Here is a 25,067-nt window from a genome sequence, read left to right on the forward strand (position 1 = left end):
GTTTTAAGTAGAATGTGGTAATATTGAAAGTATAAGTACGGCATATAAATGCTTATCTTTTTGCCACCTAATTGGATGAAATAAATTTTTCTTAACCACTTTTTTTCAAATTAGATGCTAGTAATTGCCATTTTGTATTGCAACTGTAAGCTAAGGAAGTATGTTTCAATGAGGTTTTTGTTCAAAAAGGATGCTTAAATTGGTCAAATAAAGTAACAGCATACTTTGACATATAGTACCTTTCTGACACTGATGATAAGCAACAGTAAGGGCTGAAAGTTGGTGCTCAGCAAGAACTGAATATGAGCAGTAGAATGAAAAACTTGGAATATGGTATACTTTGAGAAAATACCAGTTTTCGTGGTATTCACACTTAGTTTTAAAATAACATATATGTTTTAATCCTTTGCATGGCTGCACTTGAAATTATTTTTATTTGGCAGAATTATTTCTTCCTAAGTCATTGTTACTCGGGATTTGTCGGAAGGCAGGTTGGATAGAGGGCGTCTGTAAAATTTAGGACTGAGAAGCAGCCTCTGATTGAGCAAATCTGAAAGATAGAGGCCAATTTAGTGATTTGAATGTCTGCAGCAAGATATTAGTCACTTAGATGTCCCAGCAGCCACTGTAAATTAAACGGACGAAAACTGACAGAATATGAGACGTATGAAATTAAGCAGTAAATATTTAATTCTAACCAGAAAGCAATATGTTAAAATAAAACTCAGATAAATATATCTTCAGTCTTTCTTTGGCTTTAAGCTTTGCTTGTAGCAATGCAGCCTTATTAAATCTCGCTTTGCTGCACGTACCAGCTCCGGTCAGGAGGTTCCAGTCTGGGAAGTAGCGCGACACTTTCTTGAGCAATATTAAGAAGTTCACTGGGATGAAGTTGTGCAGATGGCACACAAGCTGGTGCCGTTGTGTGCGGATTGGTGAGAACGTTTAAATAGTGATAGTGCTGCGAGTGGCACGTCACGGCTTGGCGCTGTGGACTTGCATCGCTCGGCCGCTTCTCAGCATTGCAGCTAAACTGTTTCATACTGACTGCCACGTAAGTGTAACACGTGAGCGTTGGTTTCATAAGTTATCGTTGTCACGTAGCCTGTCTTTGAGCGCTTTCTGAGAACCCTTCAGGCATGTGGTTTTGCCATTTTCAAGGCTATCTTTGTAGGTTTTCATTGTTACGGGTAGATTTGTTTGAATGGTGTGAACCTTCAAAACATCATTCAGAGTAATAGGAAGGTCCCAGACTTGCTCCTGGTAATTGTAGGATGAGGCAGAAATAAAATGCGGAGGTAAACATTCCGATTCTGGTGATACTTGTGGATTAAAGCCATAAATAACGTAAGGACCCAACTGGCACCTCACAGGCCAAATCCAGACCTCTGGAGGTTTTTCGCTGACTGAAGCGAAGAGCCGATGCAGCAGCAAAGGGCAGATGGCTTCTCCCTGTGCGGCCAGCGAGGCTCCTGCTGAGTCGTGCCCCGGGCAGCTGCTACGGCTTAGTCTGCACTTACAGGTGGTTTTTGTTTCCGTTTTCCATTGGTTTTCCTTGTTTATCTCAGTTTAGAAGTTGTGGTGCGAGTGCATTATTCTTTTTCTTTTTTCATATTTAATTATTCAGAAATTATTTCTGAGTGTTGCAGATAAGGATATGGTCATGAATATCTATAAATTATCTCATATATCAACAAATAAGGGTTTGAATGCAGGAGCAAAAAAGTCGTGTTTACTCACTTTTAGTCAAAGAGAAGGAAGAAATCTTTGCACGTGAGTAAATGTAGTGGTAGAAACATTTTCAGCAGAAACAACTGATATTTCAAGAGTGTTAGCTGACTAATGCTAACAAATTAGCAAATTAACAAATTCAAATGCTAACATCAGGATATATCTTTCAAATTTTTGAACAAGCTAGCAAGGAACATGAGAAAATTAAGAATCAAATATGAATAACTAGGGAGTTGAAGACAAGTTTGTAGCTTAGTTCCTTACTATAAATACTGTGCATTTTTAAAGGGGGGGAGACGACCATGGTGGGGGAAACAGCTGCGTTGTCCTCTCGGGCTACGGCATTTGTTTTGAAGCCATGTACCTAATAAGATCCTGATGCTCCTAACTGTGCTTTTCAAAGATGCTCCTAGAGGAAATAAAAGGTATTGAGTGCTGGTACAGAATTTAAAATAATTTGAAGCCATTAATAAAATACATGCTGAGGAATTGCTTCTGGGATTGACAAGAAAAAAGGCTCAGCTTTTAATCAGAGAGCTGGTACAGCTAGCACGTGAACGGGAAAACAACCTCTCCGCTGCCAGGCAAGTGATGTGTTTTTGTAAGTTCCGCTTAAAAACTCTTCTCCAAAAAGAGCTTAATATTGTAGTTCAAGCTTAAACCTTGTTTTAGCTCATACTTCTCACCAATAGTAGTAGTTTTCATTCACTGTAGGAATTCATTGTTTTTATGTTTGTGACCCTGCAAATTCTTAATTTTGTTATTGTAAGTGATAACACTGACTCTTAAACAGATTTTAAACTTTCTATGACTTTTCACAGTGGTGAAGTTAAACCTACGTGTATGTGTTTGCAGGTATGGTTAACATTTATAGCACAACTTTTGAGCTGGTAATTTTACAGGCAAGTTTGTGTTCTGTTTCAGAAAGGACTCTATGGATACCAATCAGTGTTAGTATGAAATGAAGTTTCCTGGTGAAATGAATTTTCCAAATAGGCGGTATACGCTAGCAGGCTCCCCGCCCCGCTCCGATGAGGGGTTCTGCAGAGCTCTGCTGCTCTGTCACAGGAGACACTACCTCCATCGGGTTTTTCTCATTTTATTTATTTTTTCCCCTCTTCAATCTGCTGGATAGCTCTCCTATTGTACACTTCTCAGTCTCCAGCATCTATTTAGGGCTTGGTGGTTTGTTTGTTTGTTTTCCATATTGCCTGTCTTGTGTTTCTTTTGTTGATGCAGAAGGGTGAAGAAAAGTGGCATTTGTCACTTTTATTAGTATCTTCCTCTTTTCTCATGATGCAGTTGATGTGATGTTATTGGTTTTCCATTTTGTGATGTTTTCAAAGTCATGAAATGCACACTACCAAGGAAAGGAAATTAAAAAATTGCTGTAGTAAATAAACTTCTTGTGTCTAACCATCCACAGGGCATATAGTTTAGACTTGAACTGTAATTTATATGTACAGTATAATGTGAACTTGAAAATCAAGTGCCTTGTAAATAATTAGAATGTAATCTTTTCCAGCAATTAAAAAAATAGGAATTTAAAGAAAGCATCTGTCTAAAATTTCCTCCAAGTTTAAAAAAATTCCAGTGGTATATGACAGGATGAAGAAGAGAAATTGAAACAATGTGCTTAGCTCAAATTGTCACCTTACCTCGTAGTTGCTTAATGATACTAGTACAATACATAAAATACATAAAATGAATGGGAGCATTTAATAATTTGGGGTTATGGTTATATATTCCCAGATTTCGATAATAAAATGTCTTAAATATTGTAGATCACTTAATTTGCTTTTGGCTGGACATTATTCAATATATTGCTGCTTCTAACAGTAAAACAGTAAAAAGTGGGTCATTATAAAATTTTCAATCAAATACAGAGCATAGGAGAAAAATAAAGGCCTCATTTGTATATTTTGCACAGAAGCTCAAGAAATGTGATTATAAGGTTTTGAAGGAAGTGTCAAAACATCCCTTTTTACTTTTGACGCATTTTACAGAGAGCAAACTCCTACTTTATTTCCCACTGCGAGCTCTACAATATTGCCTTGGCAGTGGGAAGGCAAACGGATTTACTGAAGTGTCAGAAATGGGGATTTTCTCAGGTAAATGTTTTGCCCTTCTCCAGCTCTTTCTCAGATGGATGCAGCAGAAATATGGATAGCGTGGGATGTAATTCTTATTAGCAGCAAATTGCCTGAGCTATACCATAGAAACACAGGCATAAAAACATAAGCTTTCCGCAAGAGAAATGCTGGAGTTACCTCAGTGTGCGGTGTGTGTGTCTGGGGGGGGGACTGCATCCTGGAAGCATCAGGGGCCGTTAAGGTATGGAGAAGCAGCTGGCTGTTACCCTCCGCCAGGCCGGGGTGTTCCAGGTCAGGAGGAAGAAGGGGTTTGGGCGGGTGCCGCTGGGGCCCGGCCCGCTTCGGCAGCGCCAGGGACCGTGGCTGCTCGGGCCCCCCGGCCGCCCCGGGAAGCGAGGGGAGACGTGGCCGGTGCCCGCGGCCGCGACAGCGGGGCAGCCGAGCGCGCTCCCAGTCAGCGACGGAGAGCCGCCAAGGCGTCGCACTCCCTGTCGGTTAAGTCCTGAAGGTTCCCGTGGTTCTGGTGAGCGGGCAGTTTTGCAGTTTCAGAGACATTATGTGTAATGCTAGTCGCCATCAAACTGTGCAGCTGCATCCTGCGCCACCCGTGAGGGTCTCCCACTGACCAGCAGACCTCTATTAATTAAACTCTTCAGAAGGGAGATTTTTTGCTACATTAGAGCTGGTGCTCAGTTTGTTTCTTTCTTGTTTCAGTATCAGAGCCTTTCTCCCTGTCTCTGTGTGTTGTATGTCAGCAAGCATGTAATTGGGTTTGTCTCATTTTTACTGTGGTAGTAGATATTTTTTTGCTTTGAAACAATGGAAAAATGTACTGATAGAGATTTGGTTTAATCTTAAATTTGTGCAAGAGAAAGATCATGTGTAAGAAAATTTATTAATGGAGATGATGTGGGGAGAGATTGTCATAAAACACTGAAAATGCACTGTCACTTTTTAAGTAGTATTTAAGCTGAAGGACCATGGAGGGACTAAGAAAATGGCAGATAAATGCACTTGTACTTGTCCCAGAATAAAGTAAGAATAAGTTGGGTCTTTTGAGTAGATGGTTAATGAAATGATTCCTCCTGATTTGTACTCATTTATTTAGTGTATTCATTGGTTTAAATCAGGCATTACATACTGGCTGTAATTCTGCCTGCAAGGTTAATGTAAGTGCTCATGGATTTAAAGTATCTGGTGGCTGCTAGCTTTGTTTATATGATACTTAACTTCATTAGGCTCAAATTATTTATTTACAATATTTTTGTAATGCCTATTGCTTAGACCTCTTAAAGGAAATAACATTATCTGTTGTTTTACATATATGTTTTACAGCAATCAGCAAGCATTTTTACTAGAAAATGTCCCGTGCAATAATGTGAGCTGCAAGAGTGTACGTCGTATGTTTAAAGTTTATTGGGAGCTCTCGGATCTAAATCAAATCAAGGACGCGGTGGTAGCGACCTTCTTTGACATATACGAAGATGTAAGTTCAGCTCTTTCCTGCAGTAACCAGCCTGTCTCTTGCTGCAGTCCGGGGGCTGCTGCCCACGCGGGAGCAGGAACGCGCGGCTGCCTCGCAGCAGCACCGGCCGCAGCACGCGGGGCAGGCGGTGCCGGCCCCCGGGACATTCCCGCTGGCGCGCGGGAGGCTCCCTGGGAGGTGGCAGCCAGCAGCAGCACGTCGCGCGCGGGAGGCAGAGCGTGCCCACCGTCGTACGCTCCCCTGAGCCGCGCTCTCAGCAAAGGGGCAGCAAGGAAGTGGAGCAGGGGCCTTGTCCTGGGTAGCTGCGGGTGAAGCGCTCCGTCGTAAATGGCCGTAGATTAATATCCTCGGAAAGGTATTCCGATTAGTAGTGGAGGTGCAACCTTTGCACGCATGCTTTTTTTTAACCTAAGAGAATCTGTTTGCTGGGTTTAGATGTTATTTTGAGTAAACCTGCTTTCTAATTTTAACTTTGTTTTTTTTCCCCCTCTTTCTCTCCCTCAGGGGATCTTGGATATCATTGTACTAAGCAAAGGCTACTTCAATAAGGACTTCGCTATCCATACGTTAAAAAATAACTTTGAAGCAGATGCCTATTTTGTTAAAGTTATTGGTAAGTGATCACTGTAAAATCAAAAAAAATAGGACTTTGAGAGGAATGTGAATATTTGACCTTCTGTGTATGATAACACCATAATAACGCCCTGTATATGATAATGCTAGAAAAGAAAAAACATAGCATGGAAAACCTTAGGGATTGCAGAAATCTGCAACATTATAAAATGTTTTTGTTTTCAAAGTCTTTTTTGTTTTCAAAGGTTTTTTTCTGGAGTTTTAGTGTGTTTACTTAAATTCAGAGTAATTCTGCCAACTATTTTCAGTATTTTAGCTGTTTTTAATGTCAGTTTTGACCACCTTGTCTTTTTAAATAAGAGTTCATTGTTTCTGCGTGGTTTTGATTTTACAAGAAGGCGTGTTGTCTTTCACTGTTAACAAGAGGCAATTTAAATCTTTCCTTTCACGCTGGCGATTTCCTTCTCCTCGTCGGCATCCTAGCAAAACTCCAAAGACAGATATTAGGTCTCAAAAATTCATCTCTCAGCTGGCTTCTGAAGAAAAAATGAGAATTATCAAGTGTCTAAAAATGTAAGCTACAAGGAAAGAACAGTGGAACTGAGTTATTCAGCCTAAAAGAGAAATGTAAGGAAGATCCAAGTCCTCAGGACACAATGAGTTTCTGCAAAGATGGGGGAAGTGTTTTGCATGTCCCTGCAGGATAGGAAAGAAAGTAACAAAGTTAAATTACACAGGGTAAATAGTAAGAATAATATCTTAAATGACGGATTATGAAGTACTAACATAAATTTCCTGGAGAAGCTGCAGAGTTGCCAATGTTAGAGATTCTTATAAATAAGTTAAGAAATAATGCAGTATTTGTAATTATTTTTGAGAGAAAGGATTGAACTAGATGATTTCTTGAGGTCCCTTCAAACCCTAATATGATTCTGTGAATCTTCTGCACAACATATTATGTGAGGAGATAAATGAAGGTAATGTTGTCAATATAAAAATGCCATTATATCTATGTGTACCTGTCTTTCAACTTTTTCATTTCTGATTTTTCATGCCTGATAATATTTGGGATTGGAGGAAGATTAGCTCATTAATTGCTAATCAGAGAAAAATGTAATCATGCTTACACACACGCTATAATTATACCAAAAGGAACCAGAAGAAATTTCAGCAATATTGACTTGAATGAAAATGTTTTGTTTGTCCACAATGGCTGCCTTTTTATCTTGCCTATTTTCAGAAACCGAGGCAAGAAACAACAGCCAAGTGCACTTATTTTCATCTGCACTGTGAGCGGTTGCAGTATTTTCTTTCTGACAATGGCTTCTGTCAGTTCCCCATACGTCTGTCATCTCAAGCCCACTTTACTGTAATTCTTTTTCCAATCATTTGGAAATGTCATCTAGTGCAAAATGGGCTGGTTTCATTTCAGTGCCCTTTTGCGTGGTGCGTATTTTCCTTATTCTCCATGATCTGTTCCAAGAGCTAGTTTGTTTCCATGTGTGAGTCAGTTTGTTGTTTTCAACCTAAAACACTGCATGGCACAAAACACGTCTTACCATAAAAGCTTATAATGGCAAATAATACGGCACGGGTATGTGAATTAACTAGAGCCTCGGTTTACAAGGCCAGAGTTAGATTGCGGTACTTGTGATTGAGAGTAATTAGGTCTTGAACTTGCTTGCCCTGCCGTCTTCTGACAGACTGCAAAGGTGTTGAACTTTAGAGCTCTTTGGCTGTCTATCTTCCTTGAGTTTTAAGAAGTAATAACTCTTAAGTGAGCACATGAGGAAAAAAATAAACAAGATCAACTGGATGTTCACCTTGGAAAAATTCTATTTGCTTTCGTGTCAGTTATATGCACGTAATCCTTCTTATGCTGATATTCTGCACATTGTAAGATAAACAGAATTGCAGCTACTACTGGGGGCTGATGCATTTATTACTTTCTCCTTAGTCAGGGCTTTATTCTTACCTTAATAGACTGTAATGGTTTGTCATGTTGATGGAAGCCTCCTTGTAAATAATTCTGTTACTGTGTTTGGGTAGTATAATTCACATGAGCATGCAGAAAACCTTCTAAAAAAAGCACCATTATAGATGTCAGCTTATAATAGTTTAGAATTCGTAGAATAATTAGATAGTGGGATTTTTTCACAGTTTATTACAACTTTTAAAAAATTCTTTAAATCAAGTTCTGAAACTATAACTTGAATATAAGAAAAAGCCTTTACTAACCTTTTTACCAATTAAAACAGTAAAGTTGGATCTCTACCAAGTATTTATTAATGGACAGAAATGAAAGATAATGAATAAAGTGTATGGTGCGCTATTTCTAACATGGTTTAATTTGGAATTCTTTTACCTGGCAAATCTCCCCTTTTGAAGCTGGTTAACCAAATAGGTGTGATAAAACAGCGAGTAGCTGATTAATTTCAGCAAAGCAGTATACTTCAAAGAAATTAGGAATTCTTTTGTACATTAACATAACTCATATAGCAGTAATTTTTGTATGTATTTTAATGGCTACATGACAGTTAATAAACTTGAATAGATTTCAGAGGTAGTACTTGTAAAATGGCTTGTTAATGTAAACGCTGTAAACTAAATTTTTGTTTTTCCATAGTTCTCAGTGGCCTCTGTTCTAATGACTGCCCTCGGAAAATAACAGTAAGTATAACTATAACTTCCCATTACTATTTAGCTTCAAAATACGCTGGGGCCTAATTATACTGAGAGCTGTCCATATAACTGAGACAGTTCCTGCCTGGAGCAGTGTGTCATCCAAATCATGCATGGCCACGTTCTGCGTATTTTGAAACCCAAGTCGTTTTCTCGCTGCCTGCTTAGAGATGAAACCAATGGACTGATCCTGCAGCAACATTTTTTACTTAGCATTAGAGGGGCAGGGATGCACCAGATACTAGTAAGAAAGACCTGTGTAACACCGCTAGATGCCCACGCTGCCTAGCCTGTCACGTCTTGCTCTGAGTGGTTGCAAAGGCCAGGCCAAACCGATTATATGATGGAGTCAGTCACGGGCTGCCAGATGGCCAGATTCTGGGCGGCACAGAATATACAGTGATGTACAGCAAGGGATGCAACAAAGAAAAGGAAAGGGAAAGGAACTTAATTCTGATGATGCTGCAGGTTAACCATATATAAATGTGCTGATTTCTACTTCAGTTGTTTGAATTATCTCCAGAGACCCCTCAAGCCACCCACCAAGCCATCAGTTAACAAATTACTACGTTCACAGTGAAAGCTGGCCTAAAAGAGGAGCTTAGAGAAATCAAAACTAGTAATTGCACTTCAGCTGTGCTACCATATGAAATTTCATTTTGATTTGGAAATCCAAAAACTGTTTCAAATGGGACCAACTTTTTATTCAAGCCTGTTTTAAGATATAAAGTTTCTTTTGTGATATTATAAGGGAGGTTGATGCTATTATTAGCTTAACTGGAAAACTAAAGAGAAGGTTTCAAAGAAAAAGTAAACCTTCACAACAGATGCTGGTGAGCACTTCATTATCAAAATCATTGAAGTATTATTGCCTTCACTGTAAATGAAACTCTCTGTCAGAAAGTGTCAGGATGTATGTTATGTCAGAATACAGCCACTTGGCAAAAAAAAATAATAATTTTTAAAAAATCTAAAATTTCACCTCATTTATTCATCTCTCATGGATCTGCATTAACATCTTCTTTGCTGTCTCCTTGCCTTCCATTCTGGCCATTACTATTTTCCCAGCTTTGATCTCATCATCACTTACTCTTATGGTTTACAACTTACTATTTTTCTGAGCTATAGTGTGAAATGTGTCATCATCTCTTCTTTTTAGTGTCATTTCTGCAACTGATCTGAAAGACCTTTTTCTAGATTTAATGCCCTCATATCAACATGGAAAAATAAAACTTTCTTGAAAATCTTTTCTTCTAACTGCTTCCCTTCCCTTCCCCACTGTACAAGATATTTGTGGGTTTTTTGTTGTTGTTTCCTTCCCTCAATGTTCCTTAGCTAAATTTGTTATGGTTCATCACTCAGTGATCCACAACTCCCTTTGACTTTTTTTTTTCTCCCCCCCCCCAATTGTACTTTGGTTAAACATGTTTTCTCCCTCAAAAGAAATTATTTAAAGTAGATACTGCCATTTGACAAGTTCTTTATTCAGTCACTTTCATTAAATAGAACAGTGCTAAATAATGGTAACACAGCGTTGAATTTTTGTATGTATTTTCAGATTCAAAAAGGCCATAAAAACAGTACAGTCTCAGAAGATATTGAATGATTTCTACTTTTTTAAAACAGGCAGTTACAACTTCTTTGAATTTTTAGTTTTTTCCTATACTTGTAGCTCCTTAGGAAACATTAAACCTCTGCCATGGGACTGAATAGTGTCACTTTGTTCCTGCGTTACAATTTCCTGCCTGACAGGAAGGAAAGCAGGTTCCCTTTATGCGTCAGGCCTGCACCAGCGGACCCGCTGCCCCTGCGCGACATGCCCCGACGCAGTGCTGCACGAGAGCAGCGCGATGGAAGCGCGGCAGCTCTGAATGCATGAAATATAGGGCCAGAAAGCTTTGGTCGACTCTGAATTGTAAACCTTGTTGTGGTATGGTCTTGAAGTGAACTTGAAATTACTTTTAAAGACGCTTTAGATTGGTTTAGATCAGTTTCCCTGGTATCTTAAAAGCACCTTTTTTTAAGAGTTGAACATTTGTCTGTTGTGTATTTTCTTTTTTGAGAGAGCGAGCGAGCACGCCTTGGGGCTCTTCATAATCTTTGTTTTCTCCTTCCAAAAATAACATTAAGTATTGGGAAAAAAACACTGTGTATTTTGCCTATGTTTTTTCCTCAAGCTAATGCTGACATTTTAAAGTATTTAGGTGTTAGGAGCATGGGTTTTTCTTTTGTGTGTGTGTGTATTGGTTCTTTTTTTTTAATTTCCTGTACTGAAAACAATCTGTTTTAGAGAGCTTTTTATTGGTGTATGAAAGTGTGTTTTGAAAAGAACTGACAGCAGTAATATTACTTAGTCAGCAGATTAGCCTTATTATGAAAATGAATTTTTGCGTAACGCTATGACTAAAATAACTTTGATTTCAGAATTATCCATATACTAAGGAAACTATTAATCTATGAAAGTTTCTCTTTGGTTTACTGTTTTATTAGTATAGCTCTGTCTGTTCCTAAAATCAAAGAAATAAATATAAAATTTTGCCAATTTTTTCTTTTTTTTTCCTTGTAGCCTTTTGGTGTTAATCAGCCTGGTCCTTACATCATGTACACCACTGTAGACGCAAATGGATACCTGAAAAATGGGTCAGGTAAGATAACTTCATAATAAGAATATGCATGGCATGGTCTGTAAATACTTCTCAACAGCTTAGAGGGAGATGGAAAGAAATCTACAGAGTAGAATGGGATTGTTTTTTTGAACAGTTTCCAGGTTACAAGGGGGGAAAAAATTGCAACTTTCCATTCTTATTTTCCAGATTGCATATTTCGTATAAACATTGCAACTGCATTCTTTCTTCCTTTTTTCTGTCCCATGCAAAGAGTGTTTTTACGGTTGATATATCTCACCCAGTCTGAAAAATCGTTGGGTATGATTATCAGCAGCTCATGAAATCACATGAGCTTCTGGCAATGGACGTTTTTCTACAAGTTCTGTAGCAATTATGTGTGAAGAAACAATAGTTGGCTTGAAATATCTAACTAGAATCTTGTAGCTACATGAAAAAGGATCAACATAGTATTCACTAAACATGTTAATTATGGGGAGCATCTTTATGTATGATAGCTCATTTATCATGCATGCAAGGATGTGTTTTTCTGGAGTTACTCATTTCATCTAGCAGGCTTACTGAACTTCAATAATACTGAAGTCTAAAATCATAAGTAGCATGAAGAAGATAAAGAGGGAATGGTTGTATATCCTTTCTCATAATGCAACAACTACAAGCTATCAAATAAAATCATTAGGTGACAGGGTCAAAACCAATGGAAGTACGCAGTTCTTCTTGCAACCTGCAGCTTAAGAAGAAATGTAATTGCACAAAATATTGAGGATGCCGTAGTTTACAGGAGTCCAAAAAACTAAGCAGGCAAATTCAAGAAAGAATAATCCATGAGGCCACAGTCCAAACAGTGCCTAGTGCTGCAAGAAGACTCTGATTTTGATGCTCCCTTCCTACGTATCTACTGTTGGCTCCTAGAAGACACAGATTACTGAGCTAAATGGTCCATTGGTCTAACTTGTTATGACTATTAGTCTTATTACCATGGTCTCATAATGGACCCACTGTCTCTTAGCCAAAATTCCCAAACTCCCAAGCCAAAATATATTCAGAGTGTGCACATCGTTAAGTTGCTCCCTTTCCTACTCCTTCACAATATGGCACTTTTCTGCATCTATCATGTAAGTCTTACTTATAGGTCCAAATTAAACTATTTATTAAAAAGAAAAAGAAAAAAAAAGACTTGGCATAGTTCACTGGGAAAACTGTATACCTTTTTACAGAATTAGTAGCTGTATTAGAGCAATTTAATGCTAATTATATAGCATATATAATGCTAATTACAGCATTTATTTAAAACAGTAGTAATAAGGGGAAAACATGCTGATATGTTCAGTTCTAAATCAGTGATATGCTCTCACCTTGAATGGTGTGCTCAGAACTGATTATCCCACCTCAGAAAAGGTAAAGGAAAAATAAAGAGGTCCAGAAATACATACCAAATGACTGCAAAAACATATCCTGGCATGTACTTCTGTATTCATACATGTTTAACTATTGGTTTAGGTGCGTAACTTTAGGCAAACGAGCTTGAAAGTTTTAGCCTACATTTTTAACCAAACTAGTAATTCATGCTAATAGGAAAATGTAGAGTATTTTTTCAAATTGTTGTAGGAATTCATTTTAAAAAATTAATGGTCCTGCCAGTTTTGCCCTCAGCGTCATTGCTCTTAAGGGTTTTCTTCATGAGCTGGATTTAAAAAGCGTACGCACTCAGTCAGAAACATATAGAACCGCATGATGAGTTTAGAGATTTCAGTTTTGTGTTAGTCGAACAGTGTAGTATGTCAGACCCGTGCCCTTAAGGGGCCAGTACTGGCTGGGTAGCCACTTGCAAATCTCATTATTGTCGATTATCAAGATGAAGGCTTGTGAGTTTGTTAGAGCCAAGTCGCAGTATAGCTTATCTTGTTCACCACAGCAGAAAATGCTGGTAAAAGCTTACACAGGATCTCTCTGTGTACCCACAAAAAGCCCCATTTCTTATGGACATGAAACTTGCTTCAGTGTGCTGTGGTTTTGCTTATTTGTGGTCCCTAGTTAGAATTGAATTCAGTGGTCTACTTAAGCCAATTTTAACTGAAGCCTAAAATGTCTCCAGTCAGACTCTTCCAATTCTGTAAATATCAGCAGTTGGGTAAAAGGCAGAACTCGCTTCAGAGACGGACGATCCGTGACGCCAGACAGAATTCCCTGAGAAAAAGACTTAGAGATGAACAGTTACCTGGTGTGTTTTGTCCTCAGGCTGGCACATGGCCAGCACGGGGCCAGCGTGGAGCTAGCCGTAGCCCGCGGTGTTCTCCCCCCGCAGCAGTGAGGGGCCAGGCAGAAAGCTTGAGCGCTGCAGAGGGGCTGAGGGGGGCTGGAAGATGGGGCCAAAGTGTGTTGCCGGTGCCATAAAGGAAGGTGGGCTGCTTGCAAAGAGATGCAGGATTCATAGCCATAAAAACCCAGACTTCCTTAGTTGCACAGCTTACATCTTGTTTCTTAAGGCATTTTGCCTCAGGTTTCTGCAGATTCATACCGTGTTGTTTGTATTACTTTATTCCACACTGGAGTGAGTTACCTTTCCCCTTCTGTTCTTCTTGATGTCTGGGTAGCTTCGTTTTAATCCTCATTTAGCTTCCATGTTGTGTATCAGCTTGAGTTGAGTTTCTGACAGATACTGTTAAGATATATGCTGTTAAATACAAGCAATTTTATTGTACCCATTCCTTTTTAAAAAGACATATGAATGTTGTTATTCACAATGAGAAAAGCATAAACAATTTGGAAAGCACTTAGTATTTCAGTAAAGAGTATAAAAACTCTCTTCTTTTACAAATTTCTGTAATAAAAAAGACAGACTGGAGTTTACTTATCTCTCCCTCCTGCTGCTAACTAAGCTACATCTTGATCACTGCACCTGCTGTGCTCCCGAGGGCTGTCTGTTCGGGATGCGGACCTGTTGATAAGCCGCCTTCTTGAGAGCTACTGTCCAAGTTCCTTGAAAATAGTATAAGCTCTGGATCACATAATTTCTTTACAGCCTACCATTAAAAGCTAGTTCCGTGTAGGTAAGCATACATCTAAATGAGGAAATTAACATGTTTAAAATAGTGTAATCTATTTACTTCTTCAGGCTCACTGGGAATTAATGCAGGCCTGCCTAAAATTTGGCACATCAATGCAAATATGAGTTAACTTCATGAAAGCACAGATTCATAATTCCTTTGGCCATGTGACTGGGAATAGATACCTACACACAATTTTATTATCAGAGAATGAGGAGTACTGGTAACTAACTGCCTAAGTAAAAAAAAAGAAAGTTTATTTCCTGAGTAAAGAAAAACATTAGTAAAACCATCAAACTGACCAGTTTTCTTCCTTTAGGAGAGTGCTATAAAACTGCTATAAATCAAATATAGTACAATATAACAGTTCCTTAGATCTAATTATACTCGTTTGGATGTTGTTTATGTAGTCAGGGCAGTTTTTCTCTACTATTATTTGTAGTGAACAATCTCAAACTTAGAAATCTGATATTTTAAGTGAACTCATCCTAAACATTTATAAAATCATCTCTAACAGCTGCTAGAATCTATATAATTCATTATAAAACCATTTTATATGTAGGGTACCATAAACTATAACTACAGCAGACTGAAACTTGACCTACCTGGATGATTTATTATATGTCATTTCTTTAAATAAACTTGATTTTATAAGTTGACATGGTTTTAATGAGAAGATGGCAAAATAATTATATGTTTCTACTGGATTTGGAAGGACTCAGGCTCAGAATATCTATTAAAAGGTTAATTCACAGCATTATAAACTGGTTCTAAACCCTATCTTGTGGGAATAGGGGATTGCAAATTTAGATGGGTCTGTTTTGTGTGTACTTGACCCTTTGGCTTTTATTCCTAAGCTGGGAAAAGAAAGATGTTCTTCACTTTACTGACTCCTCTGTCATGGAAGAATGCACATTGCTCACAAATTCCCTGTATGTGTGGGGAATAAAACAAGCTTAATATTTGTACCTATTAATTTTATATATCATTTTCTGGATATTGTTGTCTCTCATTTCCCTCTTCCAGGAACAAGAACAAGTATATTTTTCTTTAAAACATTTACCTTTTGGGGAGGAATTTTTTGCAGAGGGGGGAGGAAAGTGCTTTTAGTATTGTAAAGTTTTTACTCTGAGAAACAGCTATCTGGCATGATTTAATACAGTTGTAGTAACATTCATCCTCACTGCTACCGTACTTAAATAACAAAAACCTAACGGAGTCCAAGCATGATGAATTTCCTTCTCTGCTTTGGCATTATGAAAGAACAGTAATGAATTCCAAGTGCATTTGTGACCCTAGAAGTATTGCTACAGGGAATTTTATAATACTCCCTTTGATCAGTTTGTCAAATACAATATGTTAAGAGTTTTTTTTTGAGTCTGTATAATTCAGCCAAGAACTTTTCAAAGTCCTATTTTCTCAAGCTATTATATTAAGTTTATAACTAAATTTTCTTCTTTTACAAGTCCTACTTGTAAAATTCAGTAAATGCTTTCCTAACCAGAATTACTGGCCTACAGGTTATTATCTTGAAAGACCTGGTCAAACGGAGTACAGTTCCAATGTAACAATCAAGAAACACCTCAAGCAACACGTTTATATACATGGCCTGGCTGACAGTACCAAACTAGAAAACAGAATGATTTCAAATTATTTTAAGTGACATATAGGGCTTTTTGTAGTATTCAGGATTTTTTTTAATTAACTATTCGTCTAGTAATCAGATCTTCCATTAAGTGTTTTGAAAATGCTAAAATGTTTTAGATTAATCCTTAATTTAAAAAAATTAGGGAAAAAAATATTGGAAAAGCAAGAGAAGTTAACCTACATGTTACTTATCTGGTCAAGCTTTGAAACAAGCTGACTGTAAAAACAAAACTCAAAGCACAACATGTTGTATTTCTGCCCGCAAGAGCTGTGTTCTTACCTCTTCAGAAATGCAGTCACAGCACAGGGGCTTGTTTCGAATTTGTCCTAGGCTGAGCTCTGTTTCGCCTGTAGAGCTCACCACACAGGCCGTTTGGTTGGTCGGAGTCAAGGGGTTAGCCTGAAGTTCACCAAGCCTGCCTTTGTAGGCTTTATGGCCTTTTAGCACCAAAATTAAATGACTGATATGAGTTGGTAAAATCATGCTTTTTTTTAAAATCCATGCTCTTGCATTTTTGGGCTACATATAAACCTACAAAATATTTTTATCACATTAAGCTTTTTAAAAGCATGTCATCAATAAACCTTTTCAAACTGATTTTCACTAACTTATTTGCATTCCTTATTTAATATCAAGGAACAATTGTATCCAAAGATAGATGGATAGATATAAAATAATAATCTGATAGTTTCTAATTACATATTTTTTATATAATCTCCCAAGGAATAACATGAGGAACAGCATGTTTTTTTTTCTTTTTCCTTCCCCTAATGAAAACAATTCTCATCGCACTTTAAAGTTAACTGATGCTATTTATTGTCTTTACCACTGGTCTTAGCATTGGAACAATTATTAGCTGAACCACAGAAACCAAATCATACAGTTAACTGAAGTTATCCTCCCATCCCTGGGCTAAAGTGAATTATATGATACTTAAAGAAACGTCCACCATGCTATTTCTGCTGCTCCTTATTGTGGAGGGTTTTAGTTGTATAAATATGGTATCTTTCGTATATGCGGTATTCTTGCAAAGAGTAAAATAAAAGTGCACATGCGTCTGTCCTTATCTACTTCGTTTAAAGGTTCTTTGAGCTGCCGAGTCTTAATTACGGGAAATTTACATAATTGAAAGGGGTTTTTTAAACATTGCTGGAATTATTCTTTCTACTATTAACATTCCACTATGTTGTTAAAAGATAGCAGAATAACAATTAGGACATATATGGTGCTTTTATTCTTACGTTGCTCAATTTACTTGTAATCTTACAAAAAGAAATACTGTTAAATTAGCTACAAGGAATAGCAATTGCCCAAATGAGCATTAGAATTGAAAAACATGGGTTTTACATCTGTGGTTATATCTCTGCAGACCTTCTCTCTGAGAGGAATTCAGTTGCAGCAGTTCTTCTTATATTGAAGGCATTTTTTGCTTGAGATCAGATCAGGTTCTGGCATAAATCTGGGAAAAGTAGGCAAATTCAAATTTTGGTCAGGCTTTCTGATCTATTTCCCACTTTTTGCCTTCTCCATTCCCCATATCTTCTTTTGGAGTTGTTACTTTTAAGGAGACTCCACATTAAAGTATGAGTGTTATCCTAGATTTTCAGCACTATGTCTGCATTTCCATGTTTTAATTAGCTACTAAGTAATTTCTGGTATTATTCTAACATGGTGTTTTTGAGCTGAATGCTGGAACTGTAAGCAACAATGCGACAGCACAGACTACAACATAATACTGAAGCTGAGCATAGAGTAAATTGAATTTGTTTGCAGGGCGGAGAGGAATAGATCAGATGAATTTAGTAAAGCTAACCAAATGCAAGTTTTTTTTAACTAATGTCTGCATTCTAAAAATCATCTGTGATAATGAAATAGCCCTAACCTTTGTTTTTAAATATAATTTTGCTTAATGACTTACACCGGTTAGCTAAGACTAGAATTACTGTAGATTACATCTATACTGCTCTATTTAATGGTTCAGAGCTTGACTAAAATGTAAGCATGTCATTTTTGCAAGCTTTAGTGGAAATCCCGATAATGATTGTCTTTGTGCTTTCTTAAAAAGATTACCGACTTGATATGTTTGGTTTCATTTATTTTATTACCAAAAACACAAACTGATTTTCTCATAATTAACATCCTTGTGGTTCCAGAAGAACACAAATAAGATCAGTTACTTGAAAATTAATATGGAGCAGCTGTTAATTTTTAGAATATTTTCATAATCTGCCCAATTATTTCTGGAACTCCAGAAAAAGGAATTGCAGGTGAAGTTGTGTACTGCATCCATCTAGAATTTCCTGTTGTGCGGACTAATGAAAAGAGGCAAACAGCTAAGTCAGAAGAGGGAGAAGGAACACGTCCTTAAAAAGCTGAAGTAGCGGCTGCATAATTTTAACTAGAAAGAGAGCTCTTTCTCCAGTATTTTTTTCCAAACACCAGTGGGCTACAGCTCCAAAGGCAGCGATAAGGGAACTGAAGTAAAGCTTTCAACTAAAGCCAAGAAAATCAAATTCCCTAACTGTCTATAAGCTTTCAAGCTTGGATTTTTTTTCTGAAAGCTGCTTTGTAAATTTTTCATGCAAATTTGGTGGGTATCTCATTATTATTAGTAATATTTCCCTTTCTTTTGCAGTAAGTCATTTTGGCATATTTTCAATTAAACTAAGGAGCTGCCAGCTTCAAAAGATGGAGAAACACTTTGCTGTGCAATGCAGCAGTGGCTTTAGAGCAGTAAATACCGCTGTAGTATTTCAACCAACCTATGCAGCTTAAGTGAGGCGTGTTCACTGTGAAATTTTACACAACTCTTGAACTGGCTTTGTCTTATTCCAGCCACATGCTTGCTGTTCACAGCTATGGAGCAGTTTGTGCAACTACTGCATGCTGGTTTTTGGAAAAACTTTTAGTTTTTCTAGGATGCGTATGTGGGTCCAATCTCCCAAGAAAGCAGGCATTCTTGTGTTGGGATTGTACAAGAAAATTTAGGTGCAAGTCTGGGACTACGGGCTACAACTCAGATACTCTGTTTTATGTGATGACTTGTATTTTTACCAGAAAAGTCATCTACATTGTCAACACGTAAAAAGAATATATGTCTAAAACAAAGCAACTCTTTGTTATATTTTCTAACGCTTTGTTAGAATTTTTTTTTTTTTTTTGACAGGTTGAGTCATAGTTCACAAATATCTTCAGCTACTATTTTGGTTAACTATATCACAGCTTATGATAAATGCATCATTTTGCCAATTATAGGAAAATACAGCATCCAGAAGAAATAATCTTAGATGGCTATGACACTTTCATTTATGAAAATGCATTTGGGTCTTATTGAGTCCTCTTATGTATGAATATTTGGGAAATTTTGAAAATCTAGATGTTATCACTGTATTTTAAGTTAATCTCAATGACTTTAACAGACTACTTAAATGAAAATGGTATTTTATTGAGAAAAGCTTAATAAAAAATTAGAAGAATGATGCTTAAGGAGACTACAGGTTTGAAAACAGAGTTTCTGTTAGTCCTTCAAATATGTATAGTGATATCACACATTCTGCTCTGTTATTCCATAAAATAAGCTTATTTAAACTACAACTGAACAATATCGGTATTGTGAATCTATTTATGCAGGTTCAGCTAGACTGGTTCAGAAATGCAGTATCACATAATATCAGTTCTGTTTAAAGAAACAATAAAAAAACCATTGCTACTACATGTAAATGCAGTCACCTTTCTTTCATGAAGTTAAATTGGTTTCATTTAAGCACTTATGCTGCTTAGGTGTAGTCACTCTGAAATAATCTGTTTTAGGATATTGCAATTTAACCCAGGGCACAGTTGGTTACTCTTAGGCTTTTAGCAAGTATACATCAGTATAATGGAAACAGAATGGGAATATCTTAATTCAGATATAATAAAAGAGCAAGTACTGTAAGTGTCATAGAGGACACATCATTCTGTTTTTCAGACAAGACTTTCAAAAGGTTAATGATACGGATTGCTTCAAATTTTGTACGCAGACTTCAAAAATAAGGAGATAGATAAAATTATGTTCAGAATGATTTCTGAATATCAGACCATGCAAAATTTTCTATAGTTGAGCTGTTCAACATCATTAGCTTTTTCTTTAAAATTTGGTCTCTGGCAGACTGAAACCATGTCTTAGTGTCAGGTTTTTTTACTCTGTCTAAGCTTTTTGAAGCAGTAACTTAATTGACATGGTTTAAAACAAAAATGTAAATACTAACACTTTATGGTAAGTTCATGGCTCATGATACTTGGGTGCTTCCAAAAAATATTTTTTTAATAAGAACACACAGGAGAAAGACATATTGCATTAGCAATATGAAAATTTAGATTTTAGTGTTGAATAATTTTTAAAGTAAGTAGTCTAAAAATAATAAGGTACAGCAGGAACAGGAAAGGGTTTTTTTTTAATACTTTATCTTTTACTTGTTAAAAGCAATAGTGCTGAAGCTAAAACAAAATCTTGGCAATATGGTAAAAATACTGAAATACACTGTGAAGCAAAAGGCATTTTCTCAGTGTTGCTTTACTTAGACTTCCAAAAGTTTAGTGAACGATCTTAGTATAAGTATCAAGTCCTGCCTTCCTGCTTGAAGACTGAATGATATTTTCTTATATTCTTGGAAAAAGTGGAAACCTATTTACAATAGATTTACAACAAAGCAAATTTCTAGGGTTGCTATTTAAATTAAATTTGAAATATTTTCATAAGTAAATTAATTATCAGTGGCAGAACTTCAAATAGAATAAACTTTTAACACTCAGTAATTTTTTTTGTTTTTAATCTGTATTGAAGGATTCTGCATCGGTTTCTCAGATGCACGCTTGTCATTTTAAATTAATTGTTTGCAATTCTAAGTGGTAGATGTAAGTGGAACAAAGTATAAAATACAGTCTCAAAGACCTCTCATATTTGTAGTCAGTCAGCTTTAAGGTAAACAAGAACCTTCTCCATGCAGTCATCCCAATTCCTGTTTAGCTAATCTCTCTCAATTTTAAAGGCAAATAAAAAAATCAAAATGCATTTATATATTTTCTGCCTGGTATGTAGAAGAAAACATTCCCTTCTGACCTTTGCAAATGATCCATTTACATTCTGAAGCATAAGTTTTCATTACCTTTATCTTAGTAGGCATAAGAGCTAGTGTTAGTAGCCATGAAATCATTCAGTGCTTTTAAGAATTCAGGCTACAGTATCTGACTCTCTAACGTCTGTAAGGCTGACTGCACACAGTGTATGACATTTTCTTTTATTTTCTTTAATTCAGTTGTTGAAATGATGTATCATTTCATTTGTATGATGAAAGAAAAAAAGATGATCTCAATTGCAGTCTCCTCATAATCCTAAATATCTCACTCAAAAGTCATTCTAAACGCTTTTCAATGTGAAATGCATTACACCAGCACTCATTCTTTTGGAAAACTCCTTCAAAATTCAGCTTTAGTGAAACAGTTTTTAAACTAAATTCTCTATTATGTTATAGCATGATTGATTAATACATACCTTGTTTATTTTCTTTACTGAGTCAAGTTTAGTAAACTTATCTTTGTTCCTTGTTACTTCCTTTGCCCTGGTAAAGGCTTTTCTTGTCGGTGCCTTAAAATATTATGTGCTTACTGTAATCACATGCCTGTGAGATAGTTATTCCCATTTTAGAATTGGAAATTGAGACAAAGAGATCAAGGAATTTATCCAAGATCACGCAGGAAGTCTGTGACAAAGCAAGGATAGATTCAAGTGCCATTACGTTAGCTTATTGGAAAAATCCCTGTTCTTAAAGAGAAAAGTTTCTCAGTCAACACTTTCTGCCATGGATTCCATAATCTAGGAATTCCCCAAACAGCAACATGAAATGTTTCTAGCGTCACAGCAGAGGACTGAAAGCGCAAGTCCTATTTAAATGTTTCCATTACATGGTTTTGCAGAGGAAAAAAACTAAATCTACAGTATGCCTAATTTTTAGTGACAATTACTGTCTTTTTTTATAAACAGTATTTTAGCTTGATTAAAAAGTTAACTCTAATCAGATTGACGTTTCACATCTCATCTAAGTGAAATTAATTCAAATTTATCTTCCTCTTTTAAATAGCATAATCACAGCTGTCAAACTACTGTAACACAGCATATTTACCCCATGAGGCTGAGGCCTGTTTCAAAACAGCATTTTATGCCTGGACTTTTTATCTAATCTGTTAAAACTTAAATTTTAGGCAATACAGTCATCTAGGCTAATGGCATATTGAAATGCAAAGACACTTTTCATTCTCAGGTTCCCGTATAACTTTCTGTGATATTCCATATAATTTTCTGTGGAGCATGTTATCTGCCGTTTGCTTTGTGTAAAGTTGTATCACTGAATGTAGATATCATGCTTAATTGCTGCAACAATACAGTTCTCAAACAGGAACTACGGTAAGCTGCAGTGGAGTTTGCAGATGAACTGAAAGAAATCCCTCTTCTCCCTTAAAACGGAAAAAGGGGCCAACCATGAATAAAATGTATGTATATGACCACCATAGAAAACCTTGTAAGTGCAGCAGAGTAGCCACCTACTGCCCTTTTGTACATATTGTATGTTGCCTGTAGTGATGCCATATTTTCTTTTATCAACCTGAAAATTAGGTTTCCATGGGAGAATGTTGCCTGCTATACTGGTTAGCATTCTTAAAATTCTTAGAATCAGTAGTATTAAGTTAGCATTAAGGCCTAGTATGCTCGTAATAATCTGTGCTTGTTCCACAGAGGCAAGTGTGCAGGTAACTTTCTGACAGTAGGTTCTCTTGTAGCGCCCTTATGATAGGAGGCTTCTCCTTAGCCTGCCCTCCAACAGCACCAGACAAGGTGAGGTAGAGGGTTGGAGACCAACAGGGCAATCTTTTCTCATCTCCTCCTTCGACCCTATTGTAAGTCTTGAAACCACTATTCATATAGGCAGCTACTGCTGCACATCCAGCAAGAGTGTTTCTTATTGTGATAATATAGGAGCCTGATAGCATATGGGAAGCTTCTTCCTAATAACCAGGGCTGGGACAGGGAGGTGCACAGGGGCATAATTCAGGGAAGTAGAACCATGAAGTAATCATCATTGTATAACAGTTCAAAATTATCATCATCAGATAAATTAGTTTGTCCCCAGTAAAAGGATACAAGGGCTGAAGAGCTGCTGCCTCTGAGAACAGATATCTTTCTTGGTAATCCCTTGCTGTAGGATAATTTTAGGCTTTTATAGTGCTTGTATACAATTGCTTTCCAGAGCCTTCCCATTTGGATCGGGATACAAAGATGCACCACACTGCTGCTGTGTAGTGTCAGATGCATGCCTGCACTTACCTGGCTGTCTCTGGGAGCCAGGAGTAGGAGTTTTTCTGCTTTTTCTCAAAAGGATGTTTGGCTTAGTTCTGCTTAGTCATGGAGCTTGGAGGTTGTGGTTGCTTCCCTCCCCACCCCCTGTTCACTACCACTGCGCAAGATCCAGTACAATTGGTATAGCCAGGAGAGAGGTCTCTGAAGCAAAATACTGACTTTCAGAATTTGAGCCTTGGAAGAAATGCAAGTATGGAAAGGCAGAAAGGAGTGGGCTATAAATATAATCTCAGGAAATGCAAAATGTCTTAGCTTATTTAAATCTCTTTAATGTTTCCCAAAAGTAACATGATAAACTTGATATTATTCTTTGGTTGATTTAGTATGGTTTTTAACAGAACACAGAAATGGATCTTCCTCTGCTAAACTGTAGGGGAGGATCCTCTGAAATACTAGTGTCTAGCACACCACATTATAAACTGATCAGCTAAAAAGACTGATCTCCTTGATAGTCTATGCATTATATTATAATATAATACTCCCATAACAATACCTATTGAAACCACGGGAGTTGCAACAACCAATTATTTTGCCTATATGACAATTGAAGTTGTGTTTTCTCCTGAGATGTCCAAGTGAGAGCTTGTAAGTACATACCTCTTGGTTGTGACTTCGGTTGATCTCTGTCTAATATGATGAATGTTCAGTTCTAAATGGGAATAGAGGAAAGGGCATGTAAGGTGCCATCTGAAGTCCATTTAGACTGATCTGAGTCAAGCAAATGCCTGCAAGAGAACAAAGATAGTGTAGAGTGATAATTTCTGGCATATACTCCCTCGGCTTCCAGTGATGTGTACCTCAGTGCCTCTCTGAGCTAAAGGGGGTATCTTTGTTTAGAATTGGTGTTTAAAACACTCCCACTCTCTCCCTGCACCTCTCCTCTGTATGTGTCCAATTTAAGGTATTAAATCACTTCCATCTCTTTGGACAGACTTCCCCCCACACACACACAATTCTTTCTATGGCTTTCTACAGTAGCGTTACAACATTTGACTTCCTGTTCTATAATTCACATTCTGTTATGTTTTGTTGCTTAACTTAGGTTATGCCTGAAATTGTGCATCAGATGTCAAAGCAGTGCAAAAATCTTGCACTCAAAAAATCCTGACTTCCTATCTTTGTGAAAAACTGTTTTGATTGATCATGTAAACCCACTTTTGTTGTCAAGGGTCCCTTGAACTTAATTCTATTAGTCTGGTGAAGGGCTGAATTCACTGAGGTGCGTATGAGGTGATGCTATCGTTGCTTCTCTGGAGCCAGATCACTTACTAAGAGGCTTTTTAGGAAATGAACAAAGAATCCCCATAGGAGCTGAATCAGTTTGCAGGAAATGAAAAGATTACAAGATATTTACTTAAATGGAATAATCAGCCACATCAGAACTAGGATGTTAGTGAATGTGTAGATATCTAAAAACACTTTTATCTTGCATTTTTAGGTAACAAAGGAAAGTATTATTTTTCCCCCTACAGTCTCTCCTTCAGTTCTTTATAATTATATGCTATCACTAGGACCTAACTTGCAACACTGTAATCCTGTTGCCATTAAATCAATTTATTATTTCAGAACTTGCTCATAAGCATGTATTTAGCTAATTTTTTGACACATGAATAACCAGTAGTTACTGATTACTACAAATAAGAATAAAAGTGAGCCTTCACGTTGAATCTGAGTTTGTAAATCAATGGGGCAAGAGACTCAGCGCTAGCCAGATTAAAGTTAGTGTGGATAGCTCATTTCTTCTCAACTTGTAACAAATAGTGGAGTTTCAGTTTAACATGGAAGTAGTGCTC

The 25,067-nt window shown here is 37.1% G+C and overlaps 1 protein-coding gene and 1 long non-coding RNA gene across 3 annotated transcripts in view; one reads left to right on the forward strand and one right to left on the reverse strand.

The window, feature by feature from the left end:
- Window positions 1-25,067, forward strand: part of ITFG1 (integrin alpha FG-GAP repeat containing 1) — a 103,569-nt gene that overhangs the window by 69,898 nt on the left and 8,604 nt on the right. The window contains exons 11-14 of the mRNA XM_026102244.2: window positions 5,160-5,310; window positions 5,815-5,923; window positions 8,510-8,553; window positions 11,132-11,210. Of these exons, the coding sequence (XP_025958029.2) occupies window positions 5,160-5,310; window positions 5,815-5,923; window positions 8,510-8,553; window positions 11,132-11,210 (383 nt within the window). The remainder of the gene's footprint in view (window positions 1-5,159; window positions 5,311-5,814; window positions 5,924-8,509; window positions 8,554-11,131; window positions 11,211-25,067) is intronic.
- The window catches only part of LOC112984406 (uncharacterized), a 106,283-nt gene continuing 81,883 nt past the window's right edge, over window positions 668-25,067 (reverse strand). The window contains exons 3-6 of one of the 2 annotated variants that reach the window (XR_003259491.2): window positions 23,872-23,999; window positions 17,256-17,343; window positions 4,002-13,848; window positions 668-3,091 (exon numbers count right to left, since the gene is read on the reverse strand). This is a non-coding gene — a long non-coding RNA (uncharacterized LOC112984406). The remainder of the gene's footprint in view (window positions 3,092-4,001; window positions 13,849-17,255; window positions 17,344-23,871; window positions 24,000-25,067) is intronic. The other variant, XR_010391431.1, reaches the window with a different exon arrangement.

The sequence above is a fragment of the Dromaius novaehollandiae genome, chromosome 13 (assembly GCF_036370855.1).
Source record: "Dromaius novaehollandiae isolate bDroNov1 chromosome 13, bDroNov1.hap1, whole genome shotgun sequence".
Classification (NCBI taxonomy): domain Eukaryota; kingdom Metazoa; phylum Chordata; class Aves; order Casuariiformes; family Dromaiidae; genus Dromaius; species Dromaius novaehollandiae.